This window comes from Coregonus clupeaformis, chromosome 8, assembly GCF_020615455.1.
Source record: "Coregonus clupeaformis isolate EN_2021a chromosome 8, ASM2061545v1, whole genome shotgun sequence".
Taxonomy (NCBI): domain Eukaryota; kingdom Metazoa; phylum Chordata; class Actinopteri; order Salmoniformes; family Salmonidae; genus Coregonus; species Coregonus clupeaformis.
Genome location: NC_059199.1, coordinates 48,990,547 through 49,007,281, shown reverse-complemented (window position 1 = coordinate 49,007,281; position 16,735 = coordinate 48,990,547). Strand labels below are relative to the sequence as shown.

The window sequence follows — 16,735 nt, the reverse complement described above, 5'->3', positions numbered from 1 at the left end:
CGTCAGGAGACCTGTGAATCCCCACCCTTGCCCTGAGAACATGTCAGACGCCAACCCATTACTTTACCTTCTACCAAACTCACACAGGGATGATCAGACAGGGTAAGGGAATCTTCGTTAAGGAGGCAACCCCCGGACCATAGTGGTGATCGGATCTTTCTCCTAACTCTGTGTTTGTTCATCAGGTGTAACTGGGTTTACCTTTTGCAGTGTGTGACATGCACCCAGATTGATCTAATAGGACTTGATAGGGCCCTTCCCAACAGGCCTGCTTCCAGTTTTTCTTCTTTTAGGGACTGGATCCACACCCAGTCTCCTGGTGTGATAGAGTGGGTCACCTTCTCCTTTAGTTCACCTGTGGGGCACAAAACCTCTGACATACGGGTGTGGTTAATAAACTATCTTCACACATACATGTTCAGCTCTCAATTTCTATTGTTGTTTTTTCTTTTTAAGTATTTTTATTTAATTCTATCAATATTATTTAATCCTATCACTCCCCCTTTTTGACACATGATTTGCCCATGTGTTAATATTACCACCTTTCTAAACCATTTGTTATGTAATTTATCATCCTATTGCCATGCCTTTCATTTTTTAGATTATCTTTTGCTCCTTTATTGCTCCTCCCACTTCCTTTGTCTTTTATGGAAGCTAAATTCAACTTTCATCCAGTTCAGAATCAATTAGTAATCCAATCAATCAATCTCTTATCTTATAAAAACACTTATGTTTAGTTCAAACTCTGTTCTACCCAGGCTCTCCCGGGCTTGACCTGAAGACTAATTGTTGGACATGACAAGTCTATTTTTTAAGTCACCTAAATCTTCTGTCTAGCAACAAAGAATAAAAATCTCTATGTTCATGATTAACCCAGTTATATCTAATAGCCCACCAGAAAACCTAATCATCTTTAAATCACTACCAATGTCATATCCCTCGTTATTCTCTACCATTTGGATAACATCCCTGATGTATGTATGCCTCCTTAGAGTTCCAAATTACTTTACCATGGGCTACCATTGCCTTCCCATAGCTAAGATCACTTAATTTACCCGTATGCAGTACATAATGGAGTACGCAAACTTTACAGCACTTTATCATTACCAATAAGCTCATCATTTGTTTTTTGTTTTAACGGTTTTGGCGCTCCAAATATAGCAGTTTTCCTGGATGAGTTTAACATTCTCCCCTCCTGTGTTATAGTGTGTCCTAGGTAAATGACCTCGATCTACCAAAGTTTAAGTTTCTTTCTGCTCACTTTGTGTCCCTGTTCTTCCAGGAAGGTTAACAATTGGATTGTATCCCTCTTACATCCCTCCTGAGTGGGATTAGCCAATATAATATCATCTATATAAACTAACATTTGCATCCTTCCCTATGTTCAAACTTTCCCAAATGTTTAGTTATAGCCTGGGCTTAGATTGTAAGACTTTCTGAAACTAACTGTAAGTCCATGACCATCCTCCAGTCGGCGCTAGGTGCCTCCTTTCTAACAGGAAATAATGGAGAGTTGCATTGTACCACATCTCCAGGAATTATCACCCCTCCCTTAAGTAAATGCTCAAATGTAGGTGTTATCCCTTTTATTGCTTCTGGTTTCATAGTATATTGCTTTTGGTATGGTCTATTATCGGATCGAGGAATCACTTGTACTGGAGCTACCCCCTTTATTAGTCCTACATCTGTTGTCCTTGTGACCATAATTTGAACATAATTGCTGCTAACTCACCCTCCTGTTCCTGAGTTAAGAAAATCTCTTCCTGTCATCCGTTAAAACTTATCTCCAGATGGACACTGGGCTGGGTTTTGCTCTCCCATTCAACTTTATTCTATATCTCCCAGTGGAGTGGCCATACTGATCCCCATTCGGTGTATTCTGCCAGTCAGTAATGTTCTTCCCTTGTTTTATATATTTACCTAGTGATAAACATTCCTCTGAATGTTCTTTCACTAGGACAACATGGGGGCTCCACCTTTCTCTGTACAGCCTCTGGCTCTGTGAACCCATTTTAACCCAATTTGAAAAAACAACAATCACAAATAGCCAGGCCTCACTCAATTTGATAGCTCACTTTTATGACCTAAATTCTGCCTAACTGAGATAAGCTAATCTCTTTCTCCTAGTGATATTCTAAAGATGGTAGTACACACAAAACATGATAGATATTCCCAGTCTTAACCCATCAATAATTGTTTGTATCATTCTAATTCCTCCTAACTAATCCATTAAACCACTCAAAATTCCTCGAGTATACTATGATCATTTAATTGATTACCCTAACTCTGCTACATGTGATCTCATCTCAAATTATCCATTTATCAATTATTTATTCAACCCCCTAGGAAAACCTGTCTTCTATTCTATTGTTCCTGTACTCCCTGTATATGTCATATTTGAGTTTTTAGCCAATATAATCACAGTTACATCAAATGTTCCCTCATTTAATGGTATTTTCTTTCTAATATAACTTCCCTAAATGAGATTAAATCCCCCTGCCTTCCTCTACTATCCTTATATCATTACTGGATCAATGATAATAACCGTAACAACTATCAACAACAATTGTAATATCTATTTCACACTAAATTGTGTCTTTTTTCTGATTATGCTACAATTGTAGCCTATTTTATCGCCCCAGTCCAAAATATAAGTTTATGTAACAAATCCATAACCCACCACAGGCTGGCGCTATTCCCCCATCACAACAGCCAATGTCACTTGCATCCACTTAACCAAAATACATTATCGTTCTAAAATGTACCCCAAAAAAAATATTTCCCAGCTAAGCCATTTCAGTTCGCTATTCAATTTATTTAACTGTTCTCTCTGATTATGCCCTAATTAATAAAACAAATACTTGCTATCGTTGGTCAGCATACGCTTAATGACATTCTTATCATCTGAACTATACTGTCTCTTACCCTCCCCTTGCTCCTTCGGGGAGAGCGCATGGTAACCTTATAACATATTTACATAGACTTTCCTAGAATACTTCTATTTAAGCTATCTAATTCAACCTTTCAGCTATATAGCCCCATTGCGAAAGCTTTGTCTACTGTCCCTACCTGTGTTCGAACCAGGGACAACGCCAGTCACTTCACACCATCTGCGATGCTCTCAAAGTAACTACTTCCAGTTCATAGAGCAAGTGACGTCACCAAATGAAAATCGCAGTAGCTTTCACCTTAGCAAAAAACTATCTCTCTCTTTGATTCCCTATTGTATAATTTAGTTTTTCTATTTACCCCCTAAACACGCTCGCTACAAATACTCCATTCAACATTACCAAACCAAATACTCCATCGTACCCATTCAATCAACACAGCAGCCGTGGAATTCACACTCATAAATGCAGATTATTACTCCATGCCTTGAAATGATAAATAGATTTCCACTAATAGTACCATTAATGATCTCATCTTACCCTCTGACACAAAATGAAGTTCCCTCACTGTACTACGTTAGCTCTACCATGATAATTAGTTCGATTTAACCCTCTATTTGCTTTGTACTATATTATACATTACGTCTAAAACAACATTACTTATGGTCAGTTTATTCCGCCATCATATTATCCAACAACGCCACAATCTTAAACTCATATGGGGCGGCTGGCAGTTTAGTGACCAATAGCGCCGCGCCAACAACCGAGAGGTCGCCGGTTCCAATCCCCGAGCCGACCAGGCGAAAAATCTGCCGATGTGCCCTCGAGCAAGGCACTCAACCCCAATTGTTCCCATAAATCGCTCTAGACAAGAGCGTCTGCCAAATTACCAAAAACGCACATGTAAATATTCTCCACTCTCTCACCCAACGCACGTCTACACTCGGTGAGCAAGTTTAGAACACTCTCTCGCCAGATACCCACATGCGTTCCCAGCCATCTCCCAGTCTTTTCATGGCTCCAAAAGCCACACTTTCGCTCTCTCCAGCCCCTCCCCTCGCAACTCTACCTTTTTGAGGAGCTGTGAGGAGCTGCTTCTCGTCCCAGCGCGCCTCCAATATTCCGCCGTTACTCAAAGTACTCCAGTCCATTTATTTAAATCAAATAATTCCCACCTAATTAGTTAAAGTTGGTGCACCGAATTATTTCGGTCTAATTGTTTAACCAGTATTTTGCACGGTCAAACATCAAACGTTAAATCAAATAATAAACCAAATAGCCCAAACCAAGCACCTAAAACCAGTATTATTCTATGTCAAACATCAAACCTCAAATCAAATACTAAACCGAATTGTTTCGACACAACTATTCAAAAGCAGTATTATGCTATTTCAAACACCAAACGTTATATTTCAATATATCAATTCAACCGTTTTAGTTCAGTCACACTCATTCTTAACTTTTCATTTCATGTTTTCGATTGTTACTGACGGGTTATATGGTTTGAGTAACCACAAATCCAACATTTATTCCCAAATTATACCGTTTGGTCAGCCACAAACGTCTTTTGATTCCCAATTTGTTTTCTATCAAGGTATACAGGTTTATCATTCACACTTTCATGCATCCGACAACACTCGCACTGTCTAACTTTTATAGTACCTCCTATGGGTGTTTTTTGTTAACGCACACTTTAAACTTTAGTTCCTAATTGCATTTCTCATTATTTACTGTTTTTTTAAAATATTCTTTGTATTCACAGTCAAAAATGGTACACAGTTAAACGTAGTATACAGTTATCACCCAGCAAAAATAGTGCACAGTTATCGCCCTCACTCACAATACACAGTCATAATCCTATCATACAGTCAAATATGTCACACAGTCATCAATTACACCCATGTTCCACACACAATCTATTTGGGCACACAGCCTCTTCTATTTTATTCAAAACACTGTGCTGAACCTAGCCGCAACCCTTAGTTACGGACCTTGCCAGTCACCAGTATTACAGCCGCGTCTATTTTATTCAAAACACTGTGCTGAACCTAGCCGCAACCCTTAGTTACGGACCTTGCCAGTCACCAGTATTATCTAAAATTTCCCGAACCTTAGCCGTATCCTCGTAGTTACGGACCTTGCCGGTGTAATTCTTCGAACCTAGTCGTACTCTCGTAGTTACGAACCTTGCCGATAGCAATTACCTAAGCCAATTAATCCCTGTACCTTCGAACCTAGCCGTACCCTCGCAGTTACGGACCTTGCCGATAGATGTCAGTATTTTCTCCGAACCTAGCCGTACCCTCGTAGTTACGGACCTTGCCGATAGAACAAATACTCTCTGGTACCATGTTTTTTAAACATCACATTTAGCAAAGGTTTGCATGTCACAATATTGTGCTTGTCTACTCATAATAGTTTCATAATTTAGTTCACTTACATCAGACAGTTGTTTCACAAAATTAATTTGAATAAAGCCAATTTGCAGATTTTCAGTTATTTAACAATAGGCATCTGCTTACCTTTAATTTTGTCCGGACTTTTTGTGAAACACAGTCCAATGAAAGAGATGACCAATGGGCCGGAAAGTATCCAGCGAAGTCCCTTCTACCAGACCACGACGGGTGTCACCAATTGTCAAAGTCGCGTCAATTCAAATCTGGTATCAGGAACAAAAGAGGTCAACACGACTTCTAAGGTATACTAGTTATTTTAATTAATGCAAAAACCTTCAATGGTAAATATGATGTTTCGTATATACGGGCTCTCTGACATGCCTCGCAGGACATCCCAGAGAACTAACACATTGCTCCAGAAACAATACCCAAATACTACACAGAGGAAGTTTCCCACTTCTCTGCTGGCCAATTAGAGTAAAGACTTGAGCGTGGTTTAAACTTTCTCAGCCAATCCGTTGATGCAGGGGGTTGGTCTCATCTCTTCGGCGCCCTTTGTTACACACTCCAGCCAGACACAAGATTATCATAACAACCTGTCATAGTGAGCAGAGCCAGCTCCCTTAGACATCATTCCCATGTCAAAGGAAGACTCATAAATCACAATGAACTATTATAGTCTAGCATTTGAAGACACAATCCTTATCTTCTCTTCACATCAATCACAGCCTTGCCAGGTGTCACAGCCTACATTAGCCCAGTCAAGAATGCATTATTTCTAAGTTAGTCATCCCATCAGTTTAGGAGAATAATAAATCCCTAATAATAGTAATAATAGCCACCTCATATCGCCATCTGACAGATAACTAGAGGCTAGAGCTGACTTGGCTGTGGTAGCTACTCACTACCGTAGCTTATTCATTTACCTCAGTCGAGAGGGTATGAAACATTAGCTAACGTTACATGTCAGTTACAATACTAGCTCAGAACTGCGAATAAACACTTTTTTTTTTTTCTGTTAAGTTAAACAGCAGTTACCTTGAACACACTGAACCATGCTCAACTCTCTTGTGCTGGTCCAGCCAGCCTTCCAGAAGCTTTGCCTTCACATAGCCTGTCAGCCCGCTCTGTGGTTTCCGCACGGTCCTAAAGCACACTGCGGCCGCGTTTGTATCACATTCCAATGCTAAAACTGGGGGGGATAAAAATGCAATTTCAGAATGTGTGGGTGTGATGCGTGTGATAGGAGTCAGGCGCAGGAGAGTAATACGCATCCAAATAGTTTATTCCGTCGATAAACAGTTGCGCAAGCATGCGACAACAACACTCAGGCACAGGGGAAAATACTACCCTGCCAACAACAAGGTAAGGGTAGCTCAACCGCGCTACACACAGCTCACAACAAACAATCACCCACACAGACAAGGAAGCAGAGGGAACACTTATACAATGACTAATTGGTGATAAGGACCAGGTGTGTGTGATTAATTAGACAAGACAAGTGGAGTGATGATAAATGGATCGGCAGCAGCTAGTAAGCCGCTGACGACGAAACCTGCCCGAACAAGGACGGGAGGCAGCCTCGGCGGAAGTCGTGACAGTTGGGGACATGTCCCCCTCGTCTGCAGTGAAAGTTGCGCCCCTGGTTTAATTTTTGCTTGAAATTCAATACTTGACTGAGGGGCTTTACAGATGTATGTATGGGGGACAGAGGAATGTTTACTCATTAAAAAATCATGTCAACCCCTATTATTTCACACAGAGTGAGTCAATGTAACGTATTATGTGATTTGTTAAGCCAGATTCTACTCCTGAACTAATTTGGGCTTGCCTGAACAAAATCACATTTTTATTCTTCGACTTTGACATTACAGAGTATTTTGCATCTTCACAAGGTCCTTTGCTCTTGTTCTGGGATTGATTTGCACTTTTCGCACCAAAGTACGTTAATCTCTAGGAGACAGAACGTGTCTCCTTCCTGAGCGGTATGACAGCTGCGTGGTCCCATGGTGTTTATACCTGCGTACTATTGTTTGTACAGATGAACGTAGTACCTTCAGGCATTTGGGAATTGCTCCCAAGGATGAACCAGACTTGTGGAGGTCTACCATTTTTTTTCTGAGGTCTTGGCTGATTTCTTTTGATTTTCCCATGATGTCAAGCAAAGAGGCACTGAGTTTGGAGGTAGGCCTTGAAATACATCCACAGGTACACCTCCAATTGACTCCAATTATGTCAATTAGCCTATCAGAAGCTTATAAACCCATGACATCGTTTTCTGGAATTTTCCAAGCTGTTTAAAGGCACAGTCAACTTAGTGTATGTAAACTTCTGACCCACTGGATTTGTGATACAGTGAATAATAAGTGAAATAATCTGTCTGTAAACAATTGTTGGAAAAATTACTTGTGTCATGCACAAAGTAGATGTCCTAACCAACTTGCCAAAACTATAGTTTGTTAACAAGAATTTTGTGGAGTGGTTGAAAAACGAGTTTTAATGACTCCAACCTAAGTGTATGTAAACTTCAACTGTACCTACTCAATTATGAAGGTATAGTCAATCAAAGAGTTTACTTTATAAACGAGGAATGCATTTACTCAAATCAACTAATAAGATGTATTAGTAAGAATAAACACACATACAGTGGGGAAAATAAGTATTTAGTCAGCCACCAATTGTGCAAGTTCTCCCACTTAAAAAGATGAGAGAGGCCTGTAATTTTCATCAAAGGTACACGTCAACTATGACAGACAAAATGAGAAAAGAAAATCCAGAAAATCACATTGTAGGATTTTTAATGAATTTATATGCAAATTATGGTGGAAAATAAGTATTTGGTCAATAACAAAAGTTTCTCAATACTTTGTTATATACCCTTTGTTGGCAATGACACAGGTCAAACGTTTTCTGTAAGTCTTCACAAGGTTTTCACACACTGTTGCTGGTATTTTGGCCCATTCCTCCATGCAGATCTCCTCTAGAGCAGTGATGTTTTGGGGCTGTCGCTGGGCAACACAGACTTTCAACTCCCTCCAAAGATTTTCTATGGGGTTGAGATCTGGAGACTGGCTAGGCCACTCCAGGACCTTGAAATGATTCTTACGAAGCCACTCCTTCGTTGCCCGGGCGGTGTGTTTGGGATCATTGTCATGCTGAAAGACCCAGCCACGTTTCATCTTCAATGCCCTTGCTGATGGAAGGAGGTTTTCACTCAAAATCTCAAGATACATGGCCCCATTCATTCCTTCCTTTACACGGATCAGTCGTCCTGGTCCCTTTGCAGAAAAACAGCCCCAAAGCATGATGTTTCCACCCCCATGCTTCACAGTAGGTATGGTGTTCTTTGGATGCAACTCAGCATTCTTTGTCCTCCAAACACGACGAGTTGAGTTTTTACCAAAAAGTTCTATTTTGGTTTCATCTGACCATATGACATTCTCCCAATCCTCTTCTGGATCATCCAAATGCACTCTAGCAAACTTCAGACGGGCCTGGACATGTACTGGCTTAAGCAAGGGGACACGTCTTGCACTGCAGGATTTGAGTCCCTGGCGGCATAGTGTGTTACTGATGGTAGGCTTTGTTACTTTGGTCCCAGCTTTCTGCAGGTCATTCACTAGGTCCCCCCGTGTGGTTCTGGGATTTTTGCTCACCGTTCTTGTGATCATTTTGACCCCACGGGGTGAGATCTTGCGTGGAGCCCCAGATCGAGGGAGATTATCAGTGGTCTTGTATGTCTTCCATTTCCTAATAATTGCTCCCACAGTTGATTTCTTCAAACCAAGCTGCTTACCTATTGCAGATTCAGTCTTCCCAGCCTGGTGCAGGTCTACAATTTTGTTTCTGGTGTCCTTTGACAGCTCTTTGGTCTTGGCCATAGTGGAGTTTGGAGTGTGACTGTTTGAGGTTGTGGACAGGTGTCTTTTATACTGATAACAAGTTCAAACAGGTGCCATTAATACAGGTAACGAGTGGAGGACAGAGGAGCCTCTTAAAGAAGAAGTTACAGGTCTGTGAGAGACAGAAATCTTGCTTATTTGTAGGTGACCAAATACATATTTTCCACCATAATTTGCAAATAAATTCATTAAAAATCCTACAATGTGATTTTCTGGATTTTTTTTTTTTCAATTTGTCTGACATAGTTGACGTGTACCTATGATGAAAATTACAGGCCTCTCTCATCTATTTAAGTGGGAGAACTTGCACAATTGGTGGCTGACTAAATACTTTTTTCCCCCACTGTACAATAACAGTGTACATGGAATACATGACATGCAAAATACAACAGATGACTATCAACTAAATAAGACTCCCGTGTTTACTTACAGGTGTGTCTTCAAAATAATATCTAGAGAGAAATGTGTGTCTGGTACAGCAGATTCACTGCCCTATTAACCAAATTATTTTGTGTAAATTTTTTTAAGGACGCACCTCAAATATTTCCACCCCTCCACCACCTCAGCACAAGCGAGCTGATGTTAGACAGGTAAATTGCAGAACCTGGCGTTAGGGCTGGAAAATGCTGGTGCGCCAGTTTTTATATGACTAAATTGCAAACTAATGTTTGATACTGGCGCCTCTCTTTTCGTATTATTCCATAAGTAAATTCGAGACCCTCCATTTAGTAAAATATGTTACATTTCGTATGGTATGTATTAATTTGTGGATGTCCATCATCCATTTCTTATGATATGTTATGAATTACAATTCGTATGATATGTTATGAATTACAATTTGTTGTTGCTAATGTTAGCTAGGTGGCTAGGTGGCTAACACTAAAGTTAGCTAGGCTAGGGATAGGGTTAGGGGTTAGGGCTAAGGTTAGGGTTAAGGTTAGAAGTTAGGTTAAAGGGTTAAGGTTACGGTTAGGGGAAGGGGAAGGTTGGCTAAAAGGGTTAAGGTTAGGGATAAGGGAAGTAGCAAAGTATCTAAACATGTGTAAGTAGTTGCAAAGTAGCTAATTAGCTAAAATGCTAAAGTTATCCGTGATGCGATTCAAATACACAACATTTACATTTTAGTCATTTAGCAGACGCTCTTATCCAGGGCGACTTACAGTTAGTGAGTGCATACATTTTCATACTGTGGCTAGCTAGACGTCTGTGTTTTTGCCTTTTTTTATGTAACCATCCCAAACATAACATATCAGACTATTTTGAGTGTCCTGGATTTCGTTTTACTATGTTACGTGTAGTCTATGAGACCAGGCTGTGTGTGGGCATATCAGTAATGCTCACACGCCTCTGTCTTCAAACATGTCAATTGAAGTGCAGTAGCAAGTATTGAACATTTGTACTTTAACTGTAAGTACATGAGGATCCATAGTGACTTCTGTAACTTTGTTATTTTCTTTTCTTTTATTATCTTCTCAGGTTGTGTACATCATTAAATACTCTCTGTTGTATGCACATGTGCTTTACATATTTCTCTTGTCCATCCACAAAACATGTTGGAGGCGTGGGGATTTGTTTGGAAGTGTGTGTACTTGAAAACCGTCTGGACTTCTTCTATTTGCGTACTTTGAGTTTCACAGTCGATAGGTCGCTCAGTGAGCAGGTGTCACAAGTAGCGGCTGTGGCTTTTTTCTTTCCTTTTTTTTCATTGGGTAGTTAAATGCTAGAGCAACCGCAAAAGTGTGGAATTTAGGTTTAGGAATGTATGCACGCACTAACTGTAAGTCGCTCTGGATAAGAGCGTCTGCTAAATGACTAAACATTTTTTTTTAAATCAAATCAAATCATGAGAGGAGGACGGGGGAAGTCCTCTCTTCAAGTACCCAGTATCTGACTACTTCCTGTTGACAGTCGGTGGTCTGGTGTTCTTTCTCCTGGACATGGGACTGGACGCGTGTGCGGTGGTGTCTTTTTATCAGGAAGAGGCCTATGTGTTCATGGGACTGCTGGTGTTCCTACTCCTAGGTTCCTCGGCACTGGTCCAGGCTTTCAGCTGGCTGTGGCACCACTATGACAAGGAGGGGACTGAGACCAGGACTGAGAGCCTTGTGAAGAACCTCTGCTGTCTCAAGATCCTCCATGTTTTCCAGATGGGAGTTTACCTCAGGTGGAGTAAACTGTGTTTACTTGGTGTTGAACTGGAAACAGCACAGGCTGTGTTTATAACTTGGTGTTGAACTGGAAACAGCACAGGCTGTGTTTATAACCTAAAAAGGTTGTTTTCACAGTCCTTGTGAGTCTAGCAAGCAAGGCTCCTTTTCTGCAGTCTGCTCCACTGATTGTGTTGCAGTTAAAATAAATAGTCCCCGCTGACAGGAAAGGTACAGCAAATACGATTGCCTAATACCATGTTTGAAATGAGACATAAACATTCCAGAGTACATTGTCAGTTGTACACTACCGATCAAAAGTTTTAGAACAACTACTCATTCAAGGGTTTTTCTTTATTTTTTAAAACTATTTTCTACATCGCAGAATAATAGTGAAGACATCAAAACTATGAAATAACACATACGGAATCATGTAGTAACCAAAAAAGTGTTAAACAAATCAATATATATTTTATATTTGAGATTCTTCAAATAGCCACCCTTTGCCTTGATGACAGCTTTGCACACTCTTGGCATTCTCTCAACCAGCTTCACGAGGTAGTCACCTGGAATGCATTTCAATTAACAGGTGTGCCTTCTTAAAAGTTAATTTGTGGAATTTCTTTCCTTCTTAATGCGTTTGAGCCAATCAGTTGTGACAAAGGAGTGGGGTATACAGAAGATAACCATATTTGGTAAAATACCAAGTCCATATTATGGCAAGAGCAGCTCAAATAAACAAAGAGAAATGACAGTCCGTCATTACCTAAAGACATGAAGGTCAGTCAATACGAAACATTTCAAGAACTTTGAAAGTTTCTTCAAATGCAGTTGCAAAAACCATCAAGCGCTATTATGAAACTGGCTCTCATGAGGACCACCACAGGAATGGAAGACCCAGAGTTACCTCTGCTGCAGAGGATAAGTTCATTAGAGTTACCAGCCTCAGAAATTGCAGCCCAAATAAATGCTTCACATAGTTCAAGTAACAGACACATCTCAACATCAACTGTTCAGAGGGGACTGTGTGAATCAGGCCTTCATGGTCGAATTGCTTCAAAGAAACCACCAGGGGCGGTGTGTTCAATAGGGCGATATGGGCGACGCACTGCCAAACGGGAAAAGGAAGGGATTTTTTTTCTAATCAATTATATCACGGCAACAGTAGTTATCAGTGTTGTAATCTAGACGTCTGATCTGCCACAGTGCCACTAAATGTCCAATCAGGCTAAAGTCGTGCTTCAAATGGCCCCCCCCCCCTTTTGGGGCGATTTCAGTCAGGTTGAAAATCGCCCAGAAGTCTGTCATAGACTCCCATGTCAAATCTATTTTTTTCAAATATCAGAGCTTTCAATACAATCTCTATGGGTTTCTGAGGGCTTGCACTTACGCGCTTTCGTCATACGTAACATAACCATGAACGTAACTAAGAAAAGAGCGGGTAGCAGCATCAATCAATTCACTACTACTATCAAAATGGCTAGGCTTCAGTGCAACTCGATTGTGTCTTTGAAAGAAGTTCCTTTTTGTCGGCGAACAAATGAAGATAAATTGGCAACGAAACAATTAGGACCTCCCAGACCAAATTTAATAATTGAACAGGTTTCTACTAAAGGGGGGAAGTCCTACACCCGAGGATTTTCCAAAAATTGGTACGAACGAAAAACCTGGCTAGCAGGCTGCGATGTAGCTAATGCAGTCTTCTGCTACCCCCTGCTTACTCTTTCACCCTGAAGGCGGCACGGCAGACAGCACCGCTTGGACAGCGACTGGTGTGTAACGGACATGCACCATCTTTCAGGAAAGATTAAGAAACATGAGCTGTCAAAGACCCACATGGATAGCTGTTTGAGATTGTCTGCTTTGGGGAGAGTGAACATTCCCACTCAACTGGATGAGGGATACAGGCTAGCTGTCCGCCGCCACAACGATGAGGTTAGTGTTGATAATCACAAGTTTACTGGAGAACTGAAACTGACAAGGCTGACAAGATATGACCCTTTTGTCCATTGTTATTGGATAGGAACAGAACTTATAACCAGCTCCTGACCTAAATAGATCTTAGCACAACATTTTACTCAACATATCATATTCCATATTCACTATAACAAATATATTTACTACGACATTAGCAAGAACCGCCACATCCTCAGCCGGCTAATCCAGTATGTGAAGTTTTGCGGAGTGTTTGAGTTAGCTTTGCGAGGCAAAGATGAAACTGAGGGCTCCACCAACCCTGGTAAGCCAACACTTTTGAGATCAGTCAATAAATGCTTCTGGTATTGACTTATATGCTGCCCCTGTCTTCATGTTGTTGCTGGACATATCTTTTTTAAAATGTGTGTAGGTCACCTAAATCATCAGAAAAATTGCCCCCCCTGAGAATTTTTTCAGGAGCCGCCACTGGAAACCACTACTAAAGGACACCAATAAGAAGAAGAGACCTGCTTGGGCCAAGAAACACGAGCAATGGACATTAGACCGGTGGAAATGTGTCCTTTTGTCTGGAGTCCAAATTGGAGATTTTTGGTTCCAACCGCCGTGTCTTTGTGAGACGCGGTGTGGGTGAACGGATGATCTCCGCATGTGTATTTCCCACCGTAAAGCATGGAGGAGGAGGTGTTATAGTGTGGGGGTGCTTTGCTGGTGACACTGTCTGTGATTTATTTATAATTCAAGGCACACTTAACCAGCATGTCTACCACAGCATTCTACAGCGATACGCCATCCCATCTGGTTTGGGCTTAGTGGAACTCTGTAGCTCAATTGGTAGAGCATGGCGCTTGTAACGCCAGGGTAGTGGGTTCGATCACCGGGACCACCCATACGTAAAAATGTATGCACACATGACTGTAAGTCGCTTTGGATAAAAGCGTCTGCTAAATGGCATATTTATTTTATTTATTTATTTTATTTTTAACTATCATTTGTTTTTCAACAGGACAATGACCCAGCACACCTCCAGGCTGTGTAAGGGCTATTTTATCAAGAAGGAGAGTGATGGAGTGCTGCATCAGATGACCTGGCCTCCACAATCACCCGACCTCAACCCAATTGAGATGGTCTGGGATGAGTTGGACCGCAGAGTGAAGGAAAAGCAGCCAACAAGTGCTCAGCATATGTGGGAACTCCGTCAATACTTTTGCAAAAGCATTCCAGGTGAAGCTGGTTGAGAGAATGCCAAGAGTGTGCAAAGCTGTCATCAAGGCAAAGGGTGGCTATTTGAAGAATCTCAAATATAAAATATATTTTGATTTGTTTAACACTTTTTTTGGTTACTACATGATTCCATATGTGCTATTTCATAGTTTTGATGTCTTCACTATTATTCTACAATGTAAAAACCCTTGAATGAGTGAGTAGGTGTTCTAAAACTTTTGACCGGTAGTGTATTTACTGTTTTATTCATGTTTTCAAGTATGACTGTAAGTCGCTTTGGATAAAAGCGTCTGCTAAATGGCATATTTATTTATTACTGGTGACAAATCATCCATTCCGATTCTTGCATAGATTGAAATGGACACATGATGTGTGTTTAAATAACTTTTTGAAGGTTGTACTGATTATGATGAGCTAATGCTAAACTATTTGCCAGCTATGTGTGGCGCCATGTTTGTTGACATCATACAATGCATTCTGGTTGTCACGTAAGTGTCTGTCAGACCAAAGATGTTATGACAAAACGAGGTGAAGGGATGGTTCACTCGACTGACTTATGAAGGGATGGTTCACTCGACTGACTTATGGTGCTTAAGACAACTGGGAACTCTGAAAAATATGAGGTCAAATCATGATGTCAGTGATCTTCAGGTCGGAAAGTTGGAGCTCTAGAAAGAGGCCAGAGTTCCCGAGTTGGATGACCGTTCAAAATGATTTTTCCCAGTCGGAGCTCATTCCCATTTGTCTTGAACGCACTGAAGTCGGAGATTTCCGAGTTCCCAGTTGTTTTGAACATGGCATCAGATTGTAGATTTGGTACCTCAGGGTTGCCAGCTCAGGGCCCCCCTTTCCAGTTTTTTTTATTTATTTAACTTATCCTGTGTTTGCCCCCCATTTATTGATAAATCCCCCCTCATAGTAATATTTCTTGCATCATATCCCCCCACGATACCTTACCCCATTTCTATTCCCCATGGCTTTGAAAACCCCCCACAAATGAAATGAACCCCCCCCACAAACCCCCATAAAATGGTTTCATCCAAACTTGGCAACCCTGTTTAGCTTTCGCGCTACGGTTAAGCAATGCAGTAGGCTTTTATTTGGGGTGATTATCTGTGAGGTGATAACATTTTATTTGCTTTGTGATTTTGTCAAAAACGGTAAACGACTTGTCAAGTCATGTGCTCCGGTTCTTGTATACACTGTAACAAGTACATCGAAGATTTGTAATATGCCAAATTAATATTTTTCAGGCAATGGGTGCAGCTATCTTTGATTTTTTTGTTTATTTGCATCTTATAGTGAATGGCATTCTGGGATTAGGGAGTTTTTGCTTGTCAAACATAAACAAACATGGCTGCCGTCATAAAGAATTTAACTGCTGTTAATTTAGCTGACATGCATCTCTTTTCTAAACAATATTGCATTTCTCCCTTGTGCTCACCAGAGATGTGGAACATTGTAAACAAGTCTAGCTGTTAGGTCCCTAACTTATGTTTTGTTTGTCAGCGCAACCTGTAATTTAGACTGGTTTATGGAATGTGTTTGGCTGTGGATCTGTTCCGTGTGACGCTTGGATGAGGAAGTTCGCATTTATCTTTTACAATAAAAGGTGAAATTTAGGAATAAAGTTGTGGAGACCTTTATTTCCCATCAGTACAAAACATTGTTTAAATGCTTTTCAGACGCGTTTGTTGCATCATACATTCTGTTGCTACTGTTCCAATCACATATTTGTGATGGTACGCTGCAGGGACCACTCAACAATCACAAATATGCGATCGTACGCATCAAAGGGTTAATACATGCAATAGGACAGTGATCACTGAGATCAATTTGCAAAGATGATCAACCGCTGTCCTGAGTCTTTCAAAGTTATTAGCTCTTTAAAATCCTGCTTGAGCAGCCAACTTGAAGAGCCCCCAGCCTCTGGGGAAGTATGGAAGGAAGCAGCTGAGTAATATCCTTAACCCGCGCCCTAGGATAGCACAAGGTGGTTAATCTGGAAACCTAAACATCTCTGAGCTGCCGACGATTGAACCGAGCCGGTGGTAGACTCCATCGGAGCTGGAGCCAGCATAGAGGAGGAAGGGGCCGGAGCCTCTGAAGTCAGATGGGCAAACTATTAGTCAGACGAATTGGGCTTCCCATAGCAGGGTAAACATTACAGAAATGTGTATCAGGGTCATGAAGTTCTTATTACTGCAGTCTCATGACCAAGGCTGATCAGGGTTACTTCCTGA

The 16,735-nt window shown here is 40.9% G+C and overlaps 1 protein-coding gene and 1 long non-coding RNA gene across 2 annotated transcripts; one reads left to right on the top strand and one right to left on the bottom strand.

Annotated features, from left to right (window-relative positions):
- Positions 1-4,188: 4,188 nt before the first annotated feature.
- Positions 4,189-5,202, bottom strand: LOC123491534. The gene is made up of 3 exons (XR_006661365.1): positions 5,181-5,202; positions 4,962-4,998; positions 4,189-4,879 (listed from the first exon to the last, which is right to left on the bottom strand). It is a non-coding gene; the product is annotated as an uncharacterized LOC123491534 (long non-coding RNA).
- Positions 5,203-11,117: 5,915 nt separating this feature from the next.
- LOC123491470 (XK-related protein 8-like) lies at positions 11,118-16,493 on the top strand. The gene is made up of 3 exons (XM_045222259.1): positions 11,118-11,350; positions 14,275-14,303; positions 16,399-16,493. The coding sequence occupies exons 1-3, from the start codon at positions 11,124-11,126 to the stop codon at positions 16,491-16,493; spliced, it is 351 nt and encodes a 116-aa protein (XP_045078194.1). The 5' UTR covers positions 11,118-11,123.
- The last annotated feature ends 242 nt before the right edge of the window (positions 16,494-16,735 follow it).

Bases quoted from the DNA above. Each gene is read 5' to 3' on its own strand.
- LOC123491470 (XM_045222259.1), top strand. From the start codon at position 11,124: ATGGGACTGGACGCGTGTGCGGTGGTGTCTTTTTATCAGGAAGAGGCC. The intron at 11,351-14,274 runs GTGGAGTAAACT...GTTTTTCAACAG, and splicing joins CAGATGGGAGTTTACCTCAG to GACAATGACCCAGCACACCT. The intron at 14,304-16,398 runs GTAAGGGCTATT...CTGCTTGAGCAG, and splicing joins CCAGCACACCTCCAGGCTGT to CCAACTTGAAGAGCCCCCAG.